The sequence below is a fragment of the Mastigoproctus giganteus genome, chromosome 11 (assembly GCF_048544385.1).
Source record: "Mastigoproctus giganteus isolate SK-2022 chromosome 11, ASM4854438v1, whole genome shotgun sequence".
NCBI lineage: Eukaryota > Metazoa > Arthropoda > Arachnida > Uropygi > Thelyphonidae > Mastigoproctus > Mastigoproctus giganteus.
In genome coordinates this window covers 159647823-159673431 of record NC_143585.1, presented here as the reverse complement: position 1 = coordinate 159673431, position 25609 = coordinate 159647823, and the positions used below count along the sequence as shown (strand labels likewise).

At 38.1% G+C, this 25609-nt stretch overlaps 1 protein-coding gene across 4 annotated transcripts in view; it reads left to right on the top strand.

Moving 5' to 3' along the window:
* Positions 1 to 25609, top strand: part of Gmppb (GDP-mannose pyrophosphorylase B) — a 243518-nt gene that overhangs the window by 188759 nt on the left and 29150 nt on the right. For all 4 annotated transcript variants that reach the window (XM_090385375.1, XM_090385372.1, XM_090385373.1 and 1 more), the window contains one exon: positions 12587 to 12769. In XM_090385375.1, coding sequence (XP_090241501.1) covers positions 12587 to 12769 — 183 coding nt within the window. The remainder of the gene's footprint in view (positions 1 to 12586; positions 12770 to 25609) is intronic.

Genomic DNA, 25609 nt, shown 5'->3' with positions numbered 1-25609 from the left:
CAGTAGTTACTCATGTCATCTTTTGATCTCCCTTTGTGAATTGGAGATACATTTATATATCTCCAGTCCATAGGGATCTCTCCTGATCCAAGGATGTCCTCATAATTATGGCTAAATGTTTGTTTACCTCCTTTGCTGTCCCCTCTTAATACAATTGGATAGATCCCATCCACACCAGGCACTTTTTTTATGTTTAGCTTCAACTATTTCTCCTCCACTTTCCTTTCAGTTATCACAGAATCATTTAGCTTCCTGTTAGAGTTTTGTAACCTCCCGGCATCCTCTTCCCTGAAGAATTCCTCATGTGTGAGTGTAGGTACATAGTACCTATTCTGTTTATCAGCAGCCTGAGCAGGGCCATCATCAGTTACACCTTTGACATCAAGTGGTCATATGATTAAACTCCCTTCCTTGTACTGTGAATATAAACATAGAAGTCTTTGTTGTTGTTCTTTGCATTCTTTGCCAGAGACTTCTCGTAATATGCCTTAGCTCGTCTAACCTACTTTGCGACTTGATTATAGACTAGTTTATGTCTACCATAGGATTTTGTATCACCTGATAACTTATTTGCATCCCACCCATTTTTCTTCTCTGCTACAAGTCTTATCAGTTCTGCTGACATTCGTTTAGGACTTGAACAGTATTTCTTTAGTTGGTATGAAAAGCCTAGTAGCTTCTGTGATTATTTCCCTGAATACTTCCCATTTAGAATTTGCTTTTGGTAACATCATCAGTTGGTCCCACTACATAAAATTTAAAACTGTCTGAGGCCACTGTAGTCAGTCACCTTAATGAAACAAAAGCATTTCCCTTTACCCTCGACAGTATTTGTCTTTAAGTAAATTATGCATCAATACACTGTGATTACTGACACTCAGTGAATATTTTATCCTTACTCTTCCTCAGACAACACACACATGCATAAGGGACTGGCACAAATTTAAATTGAGGAAGAATGGGTTATACTTAGGGCTTACAATACCAGTCATATACTTAATACCGGTATTTCAGTATTTTTAATTTATGAAATCGGAATACTGGTAGTCCAAAAACAAACGTTTTTCTCAATAAATTTTGATGACAATTAGGTGCAATAAAGTAAGGAAAAAAATAAGTACTGTAATTACTTGAATTCATGTTTTAAATAAACTTTTATTGCAATAATAAATATTCTGAAAAAAATCATTAAAATACAGTTATTCTAAAAACAAAAAAATACATATTGTTACTACAAAGTTTAGTTATGTTTAAGCATCCACACTACCTCTCCCTCTCCGAATAAAGTGAGCTCTTGAGAAACATAAGCAATCAATAGTATGATCATTTAAAATGGATCTAATTTCGGTACATATTATATTTGATTAGCGGCAGAAAACGCCCTTTCGGATTCTATTCTGCTACTATTGTACTGAGATAATCGTAGACAATCTCAGTCCATATTTTCTAGGCTTTGAACTTTTTTAGCAAAAATAGTTAAAAGTATTTCATTAATTTCTGACTCAATTTCATCTTTTAAAATCTCATTGGAGTCAGCAATTTCTTATTTTGGAAAGCATTTGCGGAACACTGATGTTCTGTTCCACGTTCGTCTTCCATGGTTGAATTATGTTCATCATTTTCTGAAGGAGAAAGACGTTTTATTAAGCGAAGTATAATTTTCACTATAGTATCTTTACTGAGTCTGGGAGAGAGCAAAGAGTGCAGTTAAGGAATTCTTCACATATATAAATGCAGAGAACAGAAGGACAAATCAGGACCCTTATGTAATGGAAGTGGGGTAGTATTAGATAGCATAGCTGAAGTTGCAGATGAACTCAACAGTTACTTTGCATCAATATTTACATTTTAAAAAAAAAACCCTTTGTGTCAATGAGATATTATGGAAGTGAAGTTGAAAAAATGTAATTAATGATGTTGAAATTTCAAATGATTATTTAATGAGAACTTTCGTGCCTACGGTCAAGTAAGGCTCCTGTGGTTGATGGCATATACCCTATAATGCTAAAGGAGGTGGCAAGTGAGTGCATTGAACCATTAAACCATTAAGGCTAGTTATGAGAGCATCACTGGACTCAGGAGAGATTCCGTTGGATTGGAACATAAAGGCGGTTCTAGGAGTATAACAGGAAATTACCGATCGGCTAGTAACTTCAGTAGTAGGGAAAATCACGGAGGCGATGATCAAGGGTGGAATTCAGGATCATTTAGATGGAAATGGAATTCTGTAGGATACACAGCATGATTTTGTAAAGGGAAAATCATGTTTAACAAATCTAGTTAGCCATTTTTACAGGTCACTTGTGAGCTGGATTTAGGGAATAATTTCAACATTGTTTATTTGGATTTCAGCAAAGCATTTGACTCAGTCCCATATGAGTGGTTACTTTATAAGTTGGAGCAGGCTGGAATCATAGGGAAAATCCTTAGATGGATAGCACGATGGCTTGAGGTCACCAGACAGATTGTTGTGATAAATGGTTATTCCTCAGATTGGGTTAATGTAAGTGGGTTTCACCAAGGATCAGTATTGGGACCACTGTAGTTTTTGATTATCTTAAATGACATCTATGAAGGGATGGAGGACGTGAGGTCTAAATGTGCAGATGATGTAAAGATCAGTAGAGTAGTTAATGATCGCCACCAAGCAGAGCTTCTTCAGAGTGACCTAGATAGACTTCCAGGATGGTCAGAAAAGTGGCAGCTATGCTTTAATTCAGCAAAATGCAAGGTCTTACACCTGGGGAACAGCAACCCCCAAATAACTTATACACTTTGTGGAGTTGAACTAAAGTCAGTAGTGGAGGAACGGGACTTGGGAGTTATGATATGGTCAGACATGAAGTTGTCCGAGAATTGTGATGTAATGTTGCGTGGTGTCCTATCGATGAATTATCGAACATTTGCTAGTAGAGAGATAAGGACGTCATAATCAGATAAAGGTGATTTTATAACTTTTATGTGATTAAATTATAAACTTTTTTTTTTTTTTTTTTAAAATTAGTATCGAAAAACCGGTATTTTTGTATCAATACCAGTATTTCAATACCTGAGAAAAAATCACCAGGATCCCCGTATATTCGAGATCCTGGGATCCCAGTATTGTAAGCCTTAGTTAAATACTCCCCTTCTATCCTCTACAGGATAGAAGGGGAGTACTTTTTTGTTTATCTTATTTTATTTTTTATTTATTTATTATTTTTAAGGCTGTATAGATTTGCTTCCTTGCATAATTTGTGAATATTAATATTGCAGCAAAAGTCTTTGCTGATACACCTGGCTGTCCAGACTTTGGTTTATCTTTTTTATGAGAAGATGGGTTGATGATGGGTTGAAGATGGTATCCATGTTTTCTTTTAAATATATTTTTGCAGTTGAATTTTCTGCTTGGATATGTTTCTGTGCCCTACATATTCTGTTGCATTGAAGTGTGCAATGTGGTAGCAATAACTAGAGGAGGATAGTCAGATGTTTTCAGGGGAGTATATTCACCTGGCCCAAGTACTTGGGTATGTTAGGTTGCTGTTGAGAGAGAGCTTCAGCCTACCGAGACTGACATATTAGTAGGGGCTATGACATCAGTTTGTTGTGTTTCTGTACAACTTTTCTATAGGTATGTTTCAGCATACCAGGTACACATAGTTTCCTTCTTGATAACTGACTTTGCACTCACTTTTTTATTTTTGATATTTCACATGTCAGAGCAAAGATGTCCAACCTATGCAACATGTGACCTGCACAGCCCTAACTGTTTTTTGTTCCCTGACTGTAAAACTAATGTCTCAAAATATAATTTCAATATAATTCTCAAAATGTTTTGTTTTGTCATTACCTCCTTTTGTCTCCCTCTTGTGAGAGAGCTTGGGCTTTGGCTTTTTAGTAACAACCGCGTTTATCCATAGGTTCGCCTAAAGTAACTAATATCATTTTCACCAGATAGCATCATCCAGTAGATGAGTCTGTTATTTATTAAAAACTAAGGCACTTTTTCAGCAGTTTCGGATCTGCATATGGGTAGCAGTAATCCCAGAGAAATGTACCAACTGTCTGGTACATTCAGGGTGGTAGAGTGAAAAATACCTGGCGGTAATTATGCAGTCAGATATGAAGTTTTCTGAGCAGTGCAGACAGGCTGCCAGATCAGGTGATGGGGTGTGTCATATACAGGAATTTTGCTAGTAGGTAAAAGGTGATTATCCCTTTGTATAAGGCAGTGGTGAGGCCACTCCTTCAGTACTGCATACATGTCTGGAGGTCTCAATTTAAGAAGAATGTAAAGTTACTAGATTGAGTACAGAGAAGAGTAACAAGATTGGTGAAATGGTTCTCTTACCAAGAAAGGCTTAATTTCTGCAAATTGCAGCATCTGGAGACTCGGCAACTTCGAGGTGATCTGATTGAGGAGTATAAAGCCTTAAATGGTTTGAGCTGGCCAAAATGCTGATGGGATTCTTCCTTTTGCTCAGATTACGAACCTGAGAGTGCATAAATTAAAATTAAGGAAAGACAATTGTAGAATAGATGTGTGGAAATTTGCCTTTAGCCAGCAGGTAGTTGGTTGCTGGCGGAAACTTCCATCTGTCGTTGTAGTTGGTAGCTTAAATAAATTCAAGGAAGAACTGGGCAAACTTTTAGAGCAAATGGATGGAAATGGGATTTTTTTTTTTTTTTTTTTTTTTGGATGATGCAGTATAAGCCTCTGCTAATGTTAATGTATTTCCAGGTTAGTGCAAGTTAGAAGAAAAACTTACAATTCAGCACACAACTTTTGTCATGTGTATAACAAATTTGTTAGTGGATTGCCCCTGTTAGTCATGGGGTTGGGGGACAGTATGATCTCTGAGCAGCAATGACAGAAATATCATATCTGTTATTTTCTCAAACTATTTCAATACATGTGAAATGGTATCCCACTTCTTTACTTGATTGCTACATTGGGCTAACACAGCTTACTAATTCAAATTTAGTGAAGTGCCTAAGCCATTGTAACTGTCATAGGAAGGCTAATATGGGCCCTAGGCAATAATGACATAATGTTGTGAAACATTATTTTCCTCAAACAACTTGTAGAATAGATGTGTGGAAATTTGCCTTTAGCCAGCAGGTAGTTGGCTGCTGGTGGAAACTTCCATCTGTCATTGTGGAAGTTGGTAGCTTAAATAAATTCAAGGAAGAACTGGACAAACTTACAGATGACCCCCGCTGAGCATGGATCCACACTTGTGCGGTAGAAGGCTGTTCGACCTGGATCACACCATATGTGGCCCAACATTTGCAGTAGCACAGTGTATCTGACTCAGCTGTGCTACCTTATTACATAGTATATAGCTGCTTTAGCACAATTGAATTTATAATGTCATAGATTTCATTCTAAGTGACTTTGGTATCAGAGACAGCTGTTTTGTGGCACTTTGCAGTTTCATGATCAGTTAAAATTTACAAGGGTATAACAGATTCTAAAAGCAGTCTGAATTCCTGAAGGAGAAGATTATGCAGAAAGATCCTGACTTTCATAGAAGTGCTAAAATTAAGAGAGGCATTGATGATATTATGGTTTCTTATGTTGACATGAGGAAGATCATGATAAAGCTACAGACAAAAATTACAGATTTTGTAAGTAAGTCAACTTCAGCTTCAAAAGCACGTTCACCTTCTGCTAGCAGTTTCATCAATTGAACATTTCTTCATATGTGTCATGGTCAATTAAAAGTTTTATTTCATTGTTTTACTTTTTTCAGCAAGCAGTTTTATTTTAAATTTAGGTAGGAATTCATTTTGATTCTATAATAGTTTTTTTTTTGGGGGGGGGGGGTTTAGTTTTCTTTTAACATCGGGGTCCTTTACATTTACGTTAGGGGCACGAACTTGCTGTTATTCAGTTGGATCAATGGAACGAGAGATGAGAAATTATGGAGGCAGTTAGTCTCGCCATTCATTTTTGAAACCCCCATTCCAGCAAAAATTGGCATAGAAAAATATTACTTCCATATATTTTATGATGTTTTTAGTTGGAATACATTTTAAATTATAAAGTGAAATTGTTAATTTCTTTTAAAAATAAATTGCACCATTTCTTTTAAAAAAGAAAGTAATAATTGTATAGTTTTAATTTCTTACGTAAAAAAATTTTTCTGTAATAACAGTACCCTGCCGAATGGGGAATCACTGTGTGCAGACTTTGGTTGGAACTTAAACCCCACGCTTGTTTGGTGGGTCACCTGTATTTAAATACCTGCATTTGAAATTGTACCCTGCTTCTCTACTTGATTAGTAATATTTAAATTTTTAGTAGTGTTTTTTTTTTTTTTTTTTTTTCACATTTTTGTACCCATCTTTAGTATTTAACAGTATTATTATAATCATATAATTCAAATGTTATTAGTGTTATTTAATAATTGTTAAATTTTCATATTTAATTATTAAATGTAAAATAATCAAATTTGTTTTCTGTGGATCTCCTAATCTGGAATCTCCTCTTTTTGATCTCTGACTTAAAATCTCTTCACCCTATTGTGCCAATTAATCTGTTGCTGCTGTTGTTCTCCTAACTCTGCAAATCACTTAAAAATTTTTTACTTCCTTTCTTTGGAACTTAATTTTCTATAATCTAAACCTTTTCAAATAGTGAAGTAATTGGTAATTTTGACATTCACAATTCCATCTGCCTTCAGTTTTCTATTGATATGGGTAAATATGGTGAGGCTTTGGCCATTATTAATGACCCTACTGAGCTTGTTTGTTTACCTACTAGAATGCTAAACAATCCTAATTGTTCACTCAGTATACTTGATCTTTTGCATTGTTCACTCAGTATACTTGTTATCCACCGTGGTATCATATTGTCTCCACCAATAACTCTGAAAGGTTAGTTGTGGATGTGGTAGTTAGATGTAGTACCCTGGCAGGTAATGTTAATGGTTTTCTAGGTACCTAAGATCAGATTCTTAAATCTCATCTTTCTTCTAGCCTTGTTTTTTTTTTTTTTCCCCCCCTGATGTACAGGTTAGTGCAAGTGCACCATTTTAGTATATCTCATATTGTGAATACCTTCATAAGTCATAAATGATGCCAATTTAGTTACTTTAGTAGTTGCAGTATACTAAAATGATGCACTTGCACTAACCTGTATGTCAGTAAACTTTGCAGCATGAGGCTTTAGACCTAAACTGCTTTTTTTTCCTGCTTCAAATCTGCTACGACTGTTCAAGATAAGAACATAGCGCATTACAGTTGTCTTATCCATATATCCATCTTCATTGTTTTCCCATAGCAAAGCTTGCAGCAGTTGTTAAAAAAAAAGTTAATAATCTATCCAAACTGGATCTTGAACAGTATGAATAGAAACGTTGCTTCTTGTCCAAATTAACCTTCTAATCTCTGGCCAGTGCTATTGGATGCAACTTCTTTTCATCCACATTTTACTGTATTTTCAACCTACTGGTTTTGGGCATCCTCAGCTAAAGATAAAGTTGCCTTATCAGCATCCTACTTCCACTTTAAATCTTGCATTGACAGTCTTGATAAATTACCTCCTATCATAGCAAACATATTCCTGTCCCCTTCCATGGTCTTCCAACAGAAAGGAAGGATATTAGAAGTATCCTGAACGAATTTGATGGGAAAAAAAAAAAAAAAGCGTCCTCAAGCTCTGATGGCATTGCTCTTGTTTTTTCTTGCCATTTTATATTCTTTCATTCAGTTGATGTTTTTCTTTCTGCATAGCAATTTCCTCATGTCTAGCCAAATCCTGAAAATGGTTTTAACCCAATTACAACTTTTTATTTTTTTCATTATTCTTGGTTTACTGTATTCAGTTAATTTTTATTATTTTCATGGCGTATCAAGTCACTCTCTTGGGCTGGAGTTCAAGCCCATGACTGCTAAGTATGATCAATGTTTGTATTGATCATTTATTGTAAACTCTGCCGATCTGGTGGTCGTGTTGGAGTATGAACAAGAACATTTTATTTATATACTGTTTTATTTAGTTTTATTAATATGATTTAATTAGTTTTAACTTACTCACTTCAAAATTACCCTTAGTTGTATTAATTTTAGCAAAGACTTATAGTACCGTTATTTCTTCATTAAATATTTAGCTATATCTTATATTTTCAGTATTCGTGTCTTAATCTGTCAAGTTAAAGATGTGGATTCAAGTAAAGTGAAAAGAATTAAGAATTGTTAAAGTTAAAAATTGCCCTAAGTAAGAAAAGAAGTGCACGACTCTTTTACCTGGTTGTCATACATAAATAACTTACATCCCTGTTTATTTATGTATGGCAACATGGGAAAAGAGTTGTGCACTTCCTTTCTTCCTTATGGCAATTTAAAAATTGCCATAAGGAAACCCCCCCCCAGCTGATGCTGTATAACAGCATCAGCTGGGGGGGGGGACCTTCCCATTTTGCCCATCCAGTCACTCCAAATGTTTCTCCAGTTCAGCCTTAAATTTATTTATGCTATCAACTTCCACAACAGATCAAAGTCTGTTCCAGCTATCAACTACCCTCTGGCTAAAGGCACACTTCTGCACATCTATTCTACAAATGTCTTTCCTTTATTTGAATATATGTCCCCTCAGGTTTTTAGTCTGAGCAAGCTGAAGTATCCCATCAGCATTGAGCCTGCTCAAACCATTCAAGGTCTTATACACCTCATTCAGATCACCTCGCAGGTGCCTAGTCACCAGATGCTGCAACTTGCAGAAGTTAAGCCTTTCTTTGTAAGCATGCCCCTTTGTTCCTCTCACCAATTTTGTTGCCCTTCTCTGTACTCGTTCTAGAACGAGTACAGAGACTCCCTCCAGACCTGTATGCAGTACTCAAGATGTGGCCTGACCATTGCTTATACGAAATGATAATCACCTCCTTGTCTCTGCTGGCAAAATTCCTATATATCATTGAGAAAACTCCATGACCTGCTCTGGCAGCCCATCTGCACTGCTCAGAGAACTTCATATCTGACTACACAATTACCCCCACAACCTCTTCATTTTCCACCTCCTTGGGTTATTGCTACCCATATGCAATACTTTGCATTTGTCAATGTTAAATTTTAGTTGCCATTTCTCAGCCTAACTTTTCTAGATCCTGTTGCAGTAGCATACTGTGTTTAGTGTCATTAACAACCCTGCCAACCTTTGTATCATCTGCAAACTTGGACATTAAGCCTGATATACCTTCATCGATATCATTGATAAATACACAAAGCAGCAATGGGCTCAGCAATGAACCCTGGGGGACTCTACTAATAACATTAGCCCACGTAGAGAAATGTCCATTTATTACCACTCTCTGCCGTCTCCCACTCACCATCCCTTTATCCATCACAGCAAATTGCCCTTAATGCAGTACCGCTCCAATTACAGCAGTCTTCCATGTGCAACAGTATCAAAAGCTTTCCTGAAATCCAAGTATATGATATCAAAATTATTTTTTGCAGCCAGTTCCTTTGTGACCACATCATAGTATCCAATCATATTAATCAGACAAGACTTCCCCTTGACAAACCTATGCTGTGTTTGAATTATTACTGCTGTCTTGTCTAGGTGATCCTGTATCACCTCTTTAACCAGTGACTCCATTATTTTCCCCGGAACAGAAGATAAAATAACAGGTCTATAATTATTTGTGTCACCCTTTGAACCCCCCCTTTATGAATTGGGGTACATTTGTGCATCTCCAGTCTGTGGGGACTTCCCCCGAGTCCAAGGATACTCTGATAATTACGGCTAAGGTTTACTTACTTCCTTTGCCACCTCCTTTAATATAACTGGATAGATCCCATCTGCCACAGGTTCTTGGCTCACTATGGCCATAGATGCTGATGCACCAAAAAAAAAAAAAAAAAATCCCCAATCAACCTCAGATCCCCCTCTTATGTTTAACTTCAACAATTTCTCCTCCACTTTGCTCTCAGTTATTACAAAATCATTTAACTCCCTGTTAGAGTTTGATAAACACCTGGCCTTCTCGTTCTTGAAGAACTCCTCATATCTGAATGTGGATGCAAAATACTCATTTAGTTCGGCAGCTATCTGAGAATGATCATCTGCAGTCAAACCAATGATATTAAGTGGATAAATCTGATTCATCCTCTCCTTTTTGAGTTTATTAAAAGTAAAGAAGTCTTTGCTGTTTTTCTTTGCATCCTTTGCCAAAGATTTTTCATAATCTCCCTTCGCTTGCCTAAACTCCTTTGTGACTTGATTACAGACTATCTTGTATCTGCCATAGGCTTCTGTGTCGCCTGACAATTTATGAGCATCCCATGCGTTTTTCTTCTCTGACATGAGTCTCGTTAGTTCATCTGACATCCAATTGGGTCTAAACCTTGAGCAGTATTTCTTATTTGGAACAAAAAGCCTAGTAGCTTCCAAAATTACTTCCTTGAATGCTTCCCATTTAGAATTTGCTGTTAGTAACATCATCAGTTGGTCCCACTGTATAGAACCAGAATAATCTCTGATACCATTGTATTCGCCTTTACGAAAGCAAAAATCCTTCCCTTTACCCCTGATGGTAGTTACATCTTTGAGTAAATCCCACATCAGTACACTGTGATCACTGCCTCCTAGTGGTTCCTTTATCTGTAAATTCTTAATGCATGAATAATCACTGCTGATAATGAGATGAAGAGTGGTACTCCCTCCTCTTGCCTCTCTAACATGCTACTGTAGAAAACAATCATCAATAAATCCACAAAAGCCTTGCTAGTGTGTGAGTGACCAACCCATAAGTTCCAGTCTATATCTGGGAAGTTAAAATCCCACATTATAAGAAACTCGGATTTATTGCCCCACTTTAATTCTCTGTATAAACTGATCAGTGTCATTAGGCCTATAACAAACTCCTATCCTCATTTTTGGTTTCCTAGTGTTTTGTCACGCAAAACTAACTCAACATTGCACCGTCCATCTATGTCAACTGGATGCACTTCCTTAGATTTTGTCTATCATTTCTGTACTTTTCTGTATCTTGTGTATCTTTTCTGTACTCATTTTACTCCCCAAATTCCAATTCTGCATCCTTATATATCTGTGTGACACCATGGCTCTGATATCCCAACAATATCTGTCTTGACCTTCACTTCAAATTCATCAAATTTATTTACTATACTCATAGCATTTGTGTACATGCAAGTAATACATGCACTTGTTTTTACGTTCGAGCCCGTCACCACCAAATACGGAAGATGCGTAAAGGTCAGGGAATGACCACCGCATATCCCGGAGCAATATGGCCTTAGTTGCTAATGCTCCTAAAAAAAAAACCAAATAACAAACAAACAACTTGTTTTTACTCTTAGTTACCCTAACACAGCCCATGTATTTAGTTGTTTAAAGACTCCCAGCAGTTTCCCGAAATCCCCAGCAACTTTCTTTTCAGGCTACTGCTCATTTCAATAGAAGCAGTGCAAGAATCATTTTCACCTCTGTCTGCAGCTACTGTTAATTGATTAGTCTGTGAACCCCCCCCCCCCAAGCTAGCAGTTTTCCCACACTTAACATTGCCTCGATAGCATCAGCAAAAATTTGTGCACCCTTTCTGTTTAAGTGTATCCCATCCCTGAAGAAGAAGAAATCTCTCTTGTTAACATACACAGACCTTGCAGAGAGAAAAATTCTATCTCATGAGCCTGCACAGTCTCTCCAGGGCCGAATTGATTGACAAGGCTCCTATCATGTTTGGGCAGGATTGCAGACATTTTCAAATTTAACCCTAACTCGTGACTTTTTTGCAACATTGACCTGTACTTGTTAAGTAAATCGCAGATCTCCTACATTTAATGTCATTAGTGCCAATGTGTACAATGTTATCACCTTTTGTGCCCTTAAAAGATGATATCTGCTCTACAACGTCATCAACTTTTGCCCCTGGCAGACATATCCTGGTCATATTCCATCTATCCTTTTTGCACAATATATTTCCCCTTTTCCTGACTGTTGCATAACCAACAATAACTAGCTCCTGTGGGACCAGTGCATTCTGCCCTGAAGATTGCTGCTGTGTTGCCTGGTGCATAAGAGTGAGTTCTGGTGTTGAGCTGAGAGCATGATGGGGCCCCGATTTTAATTCCTTCAAGGGCATCCAGCCAACTTTTCAAGCTCTCATAGATGTCCATCAGAACGCTGAGTTGGTGTCTAATTTCTTCACATTCTCTGCACCTAGCACACACAAAGACATCCTCCATGGCTAGATCATGTCCTGTTTGAGAAAGATCCACAAACATGTTGCATTTTACACATTTTTTTTAGACTGTGATGCATTGGAAAATTGTTTCCTTCAGTTCTCCTGTGAAGCATAGCACTTTTGCTGATTTGCTGCTCTAGTCTGGAGCATGATTTCCATTGAAATACAATTTAATTAATAATGTGGAAGATAAGTATACTATTAAGTTCCCAGCAGAGTATATAAAAAAAAAATAAGCTGCTTCGAGTGCCCCCCCCCCAGCTTCTCTGGCTGTTGACAAATTTATATATATATATATATATATATATATATATATATATATATATATTTAAAATCAGTATGGTGACTTCAGTAATATTTATTATGCATTTATTTTATTTTTCTGCTAAAAGGATTCTGGTGCCAGAATAGGTAAACACTGTCGTATTGGTCCTAATGTAGCTATAGGTCCTGAGGTTATCATTGAAGATGGTGTATGCATCAAGAGATGTACCCTCTTAAAAGGAGCCCATGTTAAATCTCATTCATGGCTTGAATCGTGTATTATTGGTTGGAGATGTATTGTGGGTCAGTGGGTAAGTTAATTTAAATTCTGTATACATTAAACTGTACTTAATAAAATTTCATTTATCTGAGCAAATCATTACTGTATTATAAAACTTTTCCACTGGAAAGAGGCAGGTGGATTGGTAGCAGAAGTAGTCCTCATAATTGCTTTACAGCATACTGAAATATTTTTAATATTTTTGTCATCCAAATCTGTTATATCCAGTTTGTGTACAGATCAGATTTTTTGCACTGTTGTCCTTTTATTTGCAATATTGTTCCTTGCGTTTCTATTTCATGTTATATTTTTGGACTTAGCCAGAGTAGAACTCTCTTTCTTCTAAAGATTATTGTTTGACCTATCAGTCCACCTTCCTCTTAGTCTGCATCTATTGCCATTCATTTTTCGAATATTTGTTTATCTAATCTTCATTCTCCCATCCTTTCTGCGTGTCCATTCCATTTTAACGTTGTTTCACTTGCCTTTGATTGCATGTTTTATCCCATTGCTTCCATCTGTTAATTCTGTTTATTGTTTAAAATTCTCATTTCTGATGGTGTCCTAGATCTAGGAAAGCTTGGTTGACAGAGGATATGATAAGAGAAATGGAGGTAGGAAGGAAATGGAAACATACTAATAATGAAGATGGCAAATGAAGGTTTAGTGAAACTAGCAATAAGCTTAGATGAGTAACAGATAAAACATGTGGGGGAGATTGGGGGAACAACATGGATATGGTTGATAATTAGAAGTAGTAGAAACATTAGGAAAATATCATTTAATGTATTGGAGATTCTAAGGAGTATGAGCATGGAGAAAAAGGAAAGAAGTCAGAATATTATAGAAGGAACAAATGGGAAGATACTTAGAAAACCAGAGGAGGTGGGATATGTAAGAGATGTATTAAACTAAGAAAATAATCACGTGAGACATAAGATTGTGATTGGCAATTGACTATAGAACTGGCAGTGATACTTCACAATATTTCGTTCGTAGTGAACCACAAAGTAGTATAATGAATGGCATCAATTTAATTGTATCTCATATTAGCATTAGCAAGCATTAACAATTGTTATGCAAGAAAGCAAGCTTTTATAGCATCAGCCAAAAAAAAAAAACCCTTATTTCACCCATTCCCTCGCTCCAAATGTTTGTCAAGTTCTGCCTTGAATCTATTTAAGCTATCAACTTCTACGACAGATGGAAGTTTATTCCAGCAATCAACCACCCGCTGGCTAAATGAAAACTTCCGCACATCTATCCTACAATCGTCTTTCCTCAATTTGAATCTATGCCCTCTCAGGTGATTATTCTGAGCAAGAGGAAGAATCCCATCAGCATTGAGCATGCTCAAACCTCTCAAGGCTTTATACACCTCAATCAGATCACCTCGCAGGTGCCTAGTCTCTAGACACTGTAATTTGCAAAACTTAGCTCTTTCTTCGTAAGAGCAACCCTTTGTTCCATTCACTAATTTTGTTGCCCTTCTCTGTACTCGTTCCAACAGCTCTATATCCTTCATAAAATGAGGCCTCCAGACCTGTATACAGTACTCAAGTTGTGGCCTGACCATTGCCTTATACAAGGGGATAATCACTGCTAGAAAAATTCCTGTATATCATTAACAAGACACCATGAGCTACTCTTGCAGTTCATCTGCACTGCTCAGAAAACATCATATCTGCCTGCACAATTACCCCCAGGTCCTTTTCATTCCCTACCACTGTCAGTGTAGTACTACAGAGTTGATACGTTACTCTAGGGTTACTGCTTCCCATATGTAGAATTTTACATTTGTCAATGTTAAACTTCATTTGCCACCTCTCAGCCCATCTGCTCAACATTTCTAGATCCTGCTGTAGCAGTGTACTGTCATTATGTCATTAACAACTTCGTATCGTCTGCAAACTTGGACATTAAGCCTGATAGACCATCATCAATATCATATCTTTTTAAAACAACAATGGACCAAACAGTGAACCCTGAGGGACTCCACTAATAACATTAGTCCACGAAGAGCAGTGTCCATTGATTACCACTCTCTCTTCTCCCCCTCAACCACCCCTTTATCCATAGCAGCAATTGGCCTCCAATGCCACACTGCTCCAATTTGTGCAGCAGTCTTCCATGTGCAACAGTATCAAAGGCCTTTCTAAGATCCAAATATATGATATCAAAGTTATTTTTTGCATCAATTCCTTTGTGACTACATCATAGTATCCAATCAAATTAGTCAGACAAGGCTTCCCTTAACAAAACCATGCTGTGTCCGAGCTATAACGGCGGCACCTCCATAGCCAGGTGGGCAGGAGCAGCAGTGCATAGCACACGTTTCTTGATTAGACTGGGGTTCGAACCCGTGACCACCAAATACGGAGGATGCGGAAAGGTCAGGAAATGACCACCTCATATCCCCGGAGCAATATGGCCTTAGTTGCTAATGCTCCTAAAAACCAAATAACAACCGAGCTATAACTGAAGTCTTGTCTAGATGATCCTGCAATGCTTCTTTAACCAGTGCCTCCATTAATTTCCCTGGAACAGAAGTTAAACTCACAGGTCTATAATTACTTTGTCAGCCTTTGATCCTCCTTTGTGGATTGGGGTCACATTTGCACATCTCCAGTCCATGGGTACCTCCCCTGAGTCCAAGGAAGCTCTCATAATTATGGCTAAGGGTTTGCTTACTTCCTTTGCTGCATCCTTTAATATAACTGTATAGATTCCATCCACTCCAGGTGCCTTTCCTATGTTTACCTTCAATAATTTCTACTCTACTTTACTCTCAGTTATTACAAGATTATCTTGCTTACTGCCAGAGTTGAATACACCTCTGGCATTCCCCTCCCTGAATAACTCCTCATGTGTGAATGTAGATGCAAAATATTCATTTAGTTTGTTAGCTACATGAGCAGGATCATCAACAGTTGAACCATCGATATCAAGTGGACCAATCTAATTCATCCCCTTCCTTCTAGAGTTTACATGAGTAAAGAACTCTTTGCTGTTTTTCTTTGCATCCTTTGTCAAAGATTTCTCGTAATCTGCCTTCGCCTGCCTAACCTCCTTTGTAACTTGGTTACAGACCAGCTTATATCTATCATAGGCTTCTGTCATGTGTTAATTTTTATGTATCCAATGCATTTTTCTTCTGTCACATGTCTAATTAGTTCATATGACATCCATTTAGGCCTAAATCTTGAACAATATTTCTTTGTCGGTATGAAAAGCCTAGTAGCTTCCAAGATTAATTCTATGAATGCTTCCCATTTTGAATTTGCTGTTGGTAACATCATCAGTTGGTCGCACTGTATAGAATTTAAATACTGTCTCAGACCACCGTAGTCACCTTTTCAAAAGCAAAAACCCTTCCCTTTACCCTTGATGGTAGTTACCTCTTTCAGTAAATCCCACTTCTGCACACTGTGATCACTGCCACCTAGTAGTTCCTTTATCTGCAGATTCTTGATGCATGAAGAATCTGCACTACTGATAATCAGATCAAAAGTATTACTCCCTCTAGTTGCCTCCTGAACATGCTGCTGTAGAAAACAATCATCCAATAAATGCACAAAAGCCTTGCTAGTGTGTGAGTGACCAACCCACAAATTCCAGTCAATCTCTGGTAAATTAAAATCTCTCATTTTTCCTTTCACAGTGCTTAATATCACACCAAACACTCAACATTGCATTGTCCACCAGCATCAATTGGATGCACTTCCTTAGATTTTATGTTTCTTAACTAACAGCATAACCCACCTAACTTTCTGTCCTGTTTATCCTTTCTGTACACATTGTACTCCCCAAATTCCATTTCTCCTAGCATTGGTGTACATGCAAGTATACATGCACCTGTTTCTACTCTTAGTTACTCTAACACAGCCCATGTATTTACTTGTTCCACTATGACTCCCAGCAGTCCTGGAAATCTCCATTGGCTTGCTTTCCAGGCTGCTGCTCAATTGCATTTCAATAGAAGTAGTGCAAGAATCACTTTTACCTCTGCCAGCGGCTACTGTTAATCTGTTATTCCGTGTATCCCCCCAAGCTAGCAGTTTTCCGACCCATCTAACTCTGCCTCGATAGCGCAAATATTCTTGCACCCTTTCTGTATTCCATCCCTGTAGAAGCAGTGTCTCCTGTTAACAAGCACAGACCCTGCTGAGAAAAATTCTACCTCTTGAGCCTTGCACAATCTCTGCAGAGCCGAATTGATCGACAAGGCTCTCATCATATACTCTCTTTTATCGTGTCTGGACAGAATTGCAGACACTTTCAAATTCAAACCCTAACTCACAACTTATTTTCAGCATTGACTTGTACTTGTTAAGTAATCCTGCCGGTCTCCTTCTCTTAATATCATTAGTGCCAACGTGTACAGCAATATCACGCTTTGTGCCCTTAAAAGATATCTGCTCTACAACGTCATCAACTTTTGCCCCTGGCAGACATACCCTGGTCCTGTTCCATCTATCCTTTTTGCACAATATGTACCCTGTTTCCCCTGACAATAGAGTCACCTACAACAACTAGTTCCCTTGGGACCAAGCGCATTCTGCCTTGGGGTTTGCCCCCGTGTTGCTTGATATTCAAGTGCAAGCTCTGGCATTGATGTGGGCTGAGAGCTTTATGGGCCCCTCAATTTAAATCCTTCGAGGGTGTCCACCTTGTCCTTCAAGCTCTCATATGCCCATAACAATGCTGAGTTGAGGCCTGATTTCCTCGCACTCCTTACATTGCACACACACACACACACACACACAGAGACATTCCCCTTGGCAATATCATGTCCCATTCCTGATTGCTCCACAAACATCAAACAAGCAGTGCATTTCAATAGACTGTGATTCAACGGACAACTGTCCCCCTCAGTTCTCCCCTGAGCGACAGCACTTCCATTAGTTTCAGCCTTTTGCTTTGCTGCTCTGGTCTGAGTCATTTCTATTCAAGTTCAATAAAATTTCAATTCAAAATATAACCCCAAACTTATATCCCAATGCAGTTATAACACTATATATATGTATTTCGGTATTGAATGTTATCTCCAAGTTACATAATGACTTTCTTATCGCCTGTTAACTTATATGTATTAATTTATGATGTTACATTTGTAAAAACTAGGTTGCTATATATTACTATATTGTAATGATGTTCACAATGAGTTACCACGACATTGCACTACCTTGAATAAGTAACACTTCACTAATAAGAGAGGCTGGAAGTCAAGAGAAGAATAAATTTTGGATGGATAGCATTCAGGAAATATAGTCACATACTGAAGAGCAATATCCCAGTTTGTCTGAAACGTAAAATAATGAATCAATATATACTCCCCACCATGACTTATGGAAGTGAAACTTGGGCACTCACCAAAAGAATGGAAGAGAAGCTAAGAACTACACAGCGAAGAATGGAACGAATTATATTGGGAATCAGACTGTTAGATAAGAAGAGAAACACATGGATTAGGCAGCAAACTCAAGTAAAGGACATTCTTATCAAAACTAAAGAACTAAAATGGTCTTGGGCAGGACACATAGCTCGAAGACATGATGACAGATGGACTAAGAAAATAACAGAATGGTACCCAAGAGGAGCTAGAAGAAAACCTGGAAGACAAAGGCGGAGTTGGATAGATGAAATTCATGAGTTTTTGAGTAGTAAATGGATGGCCAGTGCTCAAAACAGAAGGAACTGGAAAGTTGCTGGAGAGGCCTTCATCCTGCAGTGGATTGAAAATGGCTGATGATGATGATGATGAATAGAGAAGACTATTCGTACTTATTCTCGGTGGATATCACCACACAGATGGCACCGTTTCAAGGCTTATTGGCTTATCATTGGTACTTTGTTTCTTAACTAACAGCATTATCCACCTAACTTTCTGTCCTGTTTTTCCTTTCTGTACACATTGTACTCCCCAAATTCCAGTTCTGCACTGCTAATGTCTGTGTGACACCATGTCTTTGATATCCCAACAGTATCTGCCTTAGATGTCTTGACTAGCACTTCAAGCTCATCCACTGATGATAGGCCAATAAGCCTTGAAACAGTGCTGTATGGGTGGTGGTGGTGATGGGATCTGCTGAAAACATGTAACAATAGTCTTCTCTGTTAGTGAAGCGTTAATTATTCAAGGTAATGCAATATCGTGGTAACTTGTTGTGAAAGTAGTCACAATATGAGATACAATTAAATCGATGCCATTCATTATATTATTTTGTAGTTCACTACGAATGAATTATTGTGAAGTATCACTGCCAGTTCTATAGTAAGAGATGTATGGATTAAACGAGAGATAGAAAGGGGATGATTTTGATAATGTAGAAATAGTGTATCAGGACAGCCTGGGATCAGTCGTAATGGAGCAAGAGGTAATCTCAGAACTATAGGAAATGAACAGAAATAATGCAGTGTCGATGGAATTCCAGTGGAGTTTGTAAGGTTATTAGGAGAAGTAGGCTTAAGGGAATTAATTAATAGATTTATCAGGTTAATATATGAGCAAGGAGAATGGTCAGAAAATTTTAAGGCTATAGTAATAATATCAATGGATAGGAAAAATCATGCAATGAAATGTAAAGATTTTAGAACTGTAAGTTTGGTACCACATGTAGCAAAGATAAAGCTAAGATTAAATAGAAGAATGACAAGAAGAATGGAATAAAATTTGGAAGGATAGTTTGATTTCAGGTGGGGAAAACAAAAGATGCAATATAGGTGTGGTGAGAATGTTGACAAAAGGACCTCTGGAAGCAAACAAAGATGCATGTATATGTTTTATAGATTTGGAGAAAGATTCTAATTGGGTTAAATTATTGAATATACTGGAAAGAATAGTCATAGACTGAATGGACAGGAGAATGATTAGTAGATTATATTGGGAGAAGAAGCTAATTGGCTAGGACAGACTGATGCTGAAAGTGTAGAAATAGGAAGGGGTGTTAGATTGAATGGACAGGAGAATGATTAGTAGACTATATTGGGGCAGAAACTAATAGTCGGGTGGGACAGAGTGACACTGAAATAGGTAAAGCAAAGCAAAGTGTATTTAGTGTCTAATGGCACCAGGGGTTTCCCTCCCTGCGTTGCTTTCATTGTTAGTGTGCCAGTTAGCATTAGCATTAATAGAGGCATCCGATGCAAGAAAGCAAGCTTATGCAGCATCAGCCAAAAAAAAACCGTTCCCATTTCACCCCTCCGTTTGTTCTAAATACCTGTCCAGCTCAGCCTTAAATTTATTTAGGCTGTCAACTTCCACAACAAAAGATGTTCAACCAAAGAGGCAAATTTCCGCACATCTATTCTACAGCTATCTTTCCTAAATTTGTTATGCCCCCTCAGGTTTTTGATCTGAGCAAGAGGAAGTAGAATCCCATCAGCATTCATCTTGCTCAACCCATTCAAGACCTTATACACCTTAATCAGATCACCTTGCAGGTGCCTACTCTCCAGGCACTGCAATTTGCAGAACTTAAGCCTTTGTTCCATTCACTAATCATGTTGCCCTTCTCTATACTTGTTCCAGCAGCTCTATATCCTTCTTAAAATGAGGCCTCCAGACCTGTACACAGTACTCTAGATGTGGCTTGACAATTGTCTTGAATAAATGGATAATCACCTCCCTGTCCCTGCTTGCAAAATTCCTATATATCATTGACAAGACTCCATGACCTACCCTGGCAGCCCATATGCACTGCTCAGCGAACTTCATATTTGAATGCACAATTACCCCCAGGTCTTTTTTGCTTTCCACTTCCCTGAGTGTAGTACCACACAGTTGGTACGTTTCTCTTGGGTTATTGCTACCCATATGCAGTACTTTGCATTTGTCAATGCTAAACTTCAGTTTCACCCCTCCAATGCTAATGCTTTCCACTTCTCAGCCCATTTGCCCAACTTATCTAGATCCAGTTGGAGTAGCATACTGTCGTTAACAACCCTGCCAACCTTTGTATCATCCGCAAACTTGGACATTAAACCTGATATACCTTCATCAATATCATTGATAAATATACAAAACAATGGGCCCAACACCGAATGATGAGGAACTCCACTAATAACATTTGTCCACAAAGAGCAGTGTCCATTGATTACCACTCTGTTGTCTCCCACTCAACCATCCCTTTCTCCATTGTAGCAACTTACTCTAAATGCTATACCTCTCCAATTTGTACAGCAGCCTTCCATGAGCAACAGTATCAAAAGCTTTCCTGAAATCTAAGTATATGATATATTAAAATTGTTTTTGGCATTCAGTTCCTTTGTGACCACATCACAGTATCCAATCAAATTGGTCAGACAAGACCTCCTTTTAACAAACCCATGCCGTGTCTTAAATATTACTGCTGTATTGTCTAGCTGATCCTGCAATGCTTCTTTAACCAGTGACTCCATCGTTTTCCCCGGAACACAAATTAAACTAACAGATCTATAGTTACTTGTGTCACCTTTCAACCCTCCTTTGTAAATTGGTGATACATTTGCACATCTCCAGTCCACAGGGACCTCCCATGAGTCCAAGGATGCTCTAATAATTATGGCTCAGAGTTTGCTTACTTCCTTTGCTGCCTCCTTTAACATAACTGGATAGATCCCGTCCACTGCGGGTGCCTTCTTTATGTTAAACTTCAACAATTTCTCCTCCACTTTGCTCTCAGTTATTTCCAAATCACTTAACTCCCTGTTACAGTACTTCTGACATTCCCCTCATTGTGTCTGGAGACTAGGCACCAGCGAGGTGATCTGATAGAGGTGTATAAAGCCTTGAATGGTTTAAGCATGCTCAATGCTGATGGGATTCTTCCTCTAGCTCAGAATAATCACCTGAGAGGGCATAAATTCAAATTGAGGAAAGACAGATGTAGGATAGACGTGCGGAAATTTGTCTTTAGCCAGCGGGTGGTTGGTTGGTGGAACAGACTTCCATCCCTTGTGGTGGAGGTTGATAGCCTAAATAAGTTTAAGGCTCAGCTGGACAGGTATTTTGAACAAACAGAGGGGTGAAGTGGAAGTGGTTTTTTTTTTTTTTTTTTTTTTTGGCTGATGCTGCATAAGCTTGCTTTCTTGCATCAAATGCCTCTACTAATGCTAATGCTAATTGAATAACTCCTCATGCATGAATGTAAATGCAAAATACTTATTCAGTTTATCAGCTACCTGAGCATGATCATCAATAGTCAACCCATCGATGTTAAGTGGTCCAATCTGATTCATCCCTTTCCTTCTAGAGTTTACATAAGTAAAGAACTCTTTGCATCCTTTGCCAAAGATTTCTTGTAATCTGCCTTTGCCTAATTAACCTCCTTTGTGACTTCATTACAGACTAGTTTATATCTGCCATATGTTTCTGTGTCACCTGATAGTTTATATGCATCCCATACATTTTTCTTCTCTGCCACGAGACTCATTAATTCATCTGACATCCATTTAGGCCTTAACCTTGAACAGTATTTCTTATTTGGAATGAAAAGCCTCGTAGCCTCCAAAATTAAGTACCTGAATGACTCATCAGAATCATCAGTTGATCCCATTGTACAGAATTTAAAAACTGTCTCAGACCACCGTAGTCACCTTTACGAAAGCAAAAACCCTTCCCTTTACCCTTGATGGTAGTTACCTCTTTGAATAAATCCCACTTCAGCACACTGTGATCACTGCCATCTAGTGGTTCCTTTATCTGCAGATCCTTGATGCATGAAGAATCACTACTGATAATCAGATTAAGAGTATTACTCCCTCTAGTTGCCTCCCGAACATGCTGATGTAGAAAACAATCATCCAATAAATCCACAAAAGCCTTGCTAGTGTGTGTGTGTGACCAACCCACAAATTCCAGTTTCTGGGAAATTAAAATCCCCCATTATAAGACATACTGATTTACTGGCCCACTCTATTTCTATGCACAATTGCTCATTATACTCATCAGATTCATTAGGTCTATAACACACACCTACTCTCATTTTTCCTTTCCCAATGCTTATGTCACACCCAACAGACTCAACATTGCATTGTCCACCAACATCAATTGGATGCACTTCCTTAGATTTTGTGTTTCTTATCTAACGGCATAACCCCTCCTCCTTTCCTGTCCTGTCTATTCTTTCTGTACACATTGTACTCCCAAAATTCCAGTTCTGCACTGCTTATTTCTGTGTGACACCATGTCTGATATCCCAACAATGCCTTTGATGTTTTGACTAGCACTTCAAGCTCATCAAATTTATTAATTACACTCCTAGCATTGGTGTACATGCAAGTATACATGCACCTCTTTCTACTTTTAGTTACCCTAACACAGCCCAGGGGGCTTAGAGGGGAACAGGTATCCTGTGTGTTACCAGACACTCAGTCTAAAACACTGATGGATCCAATATCTTTCTATTACAGAAGATTTAGGAGAAGTCCGGTTGGCCTGCCTCCCTAAAATCTACTCATGCATACCTTCTCTATGGTGAGCCCTGTTACGTCACTTAGGTAGAAACGAACGTGTAGAGTGGTTCTCTTCAAAATGCCTGGTCACCGTGAAGAGGAAAAGACCAAACACTCCAGCATATGACAGCATGACAAAACAAATGGCCTTCAGTCCCCAGCGGCTTTCACTCCCCCCTCTTACGGCAGCGAGAAGATCAGAGTCGAAGCAGAGGGTGCTAAGAATCTCTGGGTATGACCAGGCTGTCATGCACGGAAACTGAACTTGGCCTGTTACAACGTAAGATCACTCATTGGTGCAGACAGGATATTAGAGCTAGAAAAGGAATTAGAAAATGTGAATTGGAATATCATTAGTTTGGCTGAAACAAGAAGAAGAAATGAATCATAAGTTTATCAAGTGGAAATCTGCTGTACACCAATGGAAACAGTGAAAAGAGTGAAGGTGGAGTTGGGTTTCTGGTCCATAAAGATTTTAAAAACAACATTTTGGAATTCAAAAGTACATCACCAAGGGTGTCAAGACTGATACTCAAGATTTCTAAGAGGTACAAGCTAAAGGTTATAATGATTTATGCACCAGCATCGAGCCATGATGATGAAGAGGTTGAAGAAATGTACACCGATTTTGAGAGTCGTCTAGATGAGCAGAAAACCCACTACACTATTATTAAGGGGGCCTTCAATGCTAAGATTGGAAAAAGACAAAACAGTACAGAAAGGGGAACTATAGGAAATTTTGGAATTGGTGAAAGAAATGAAAGAGGCAAAAGACTTGTGGAATTTGCAGAATCTCAAGGATTGTCAGTAATGAACACTTTTTTTCAAGAAAAGGGTGAACAGAAAATGGACATGGAAGAGTCCAAATGGATTAACAACTAATGAAATCAACTTCATCCTCACTAACAGAAGATATATTGTGAATGATGTTACCGTCCTGAATAAGATAAGTGTTGCAAGTGATCACAGAATGGTAAGATGTACAGTTGATATAGATGTAGGAAAGGAAAGGAAAAAACTGACTCGAGTAAATAATACAAAGGTCTTTGAGATAACAGAAGAGGAGAAAAAGCAGTATGTACTGGAACTTAAGAACAAGTTTGAGCTTCTGCAGTCTGCTCAGGACCAAGATATCGACGAGGAATATTACAACTTTCTGAAAGTGATAAAACCCAAGAAACCTATAGGGAAAAAGAAATCCAAAGAAGAAAAAATTAGTCAAGAAACACTTGTTATGATGAACTGAAGGAGAAAAATGAAGAGCAAGATAAACACTGACAAGGAGAAAATTGAATATACTGAGTTATGCAAAGCCATTAGAAAGAGACTCAGAGAGGACATAAGAAGAGTTAACACAAGAAAAGGAGAACAAGCATTAAGGGAAAACAAAGGATTTAAATCAGAAGCCATGAGCAGTAATACAAGAAGACAAATGATACTGAAACTGAAGAATAGCGATAGTGTACTTATAAACAGCAGAGAAGGCATAATTCAAATAGCAGAAGACTACTATAAAGAATTATACAAGGAGCAGGGGAATGATGCCAGCAGTGGGGAAGATGGATTGCAAAGTAGCAACACATACGACATACCCGATATTCTTCTTGATGAGGTAGAACATGCATTGAAGAAAATGAAGAATCAGAAAGCCCCAGGGGAAGATGAAGTTTCTGTAGAGTTGTTAAAATTGGGAGGAAGAGACAACACAAAAACTGGCAAGGCTCTTCACAAAGTGCATTAGAACAGGTGTGACGCCTAAGCAGTGGAATAATGCAATCATAGTTTTGCTGCATAAGAAAGGAGATAAAACAGAAATTGGAAATTATGTACCAATTAGCTTGTTATCCCACATCTATAAGTTGTTCACAAGGGTCATTACTAACAGATTAGAAAGAATACTTGATGAGAATCAACCGAAAGAGCAAGCTGGCTTTAGGACAGGATTCTCAACTATGGATCACCTTTACATAATATCACAGCTAAAGGGGAAAGCAAATGAATAGAAAACACCATTATGCCTGGCATTTGTGGATTATGAAAAGGCATTTGACTCCATACAGCATAAGGCAATGTTTCGGGCACTGGAAAGACGAGGCATAGATACCCCACATATTATGATTTTGAAGGAAATATATTAGAATGCTACCTCCTTTATTAGACTAGACAAAGACAGTAGGAAATTTAAAATCGAGAAATGAGTTTGACAAGGAGACATGCCCTTGAGGAAGCTTTCAGAAGATTAGACTGGTCGCAGAAAGAAGTCAATGTGAACGGAGAGTACCTAAACCATTTACGATTTGCAGATGACATTGTGGTCATAAGCCACGATCCGAAAGAATTAGAGGAAAATCTTAATTAGTTATGCACAGTTAGTAAGGATTTTTAACTAAAGATGAATATGGCTAAAACAAAAGTAATGATGAACAAGTATGCCACA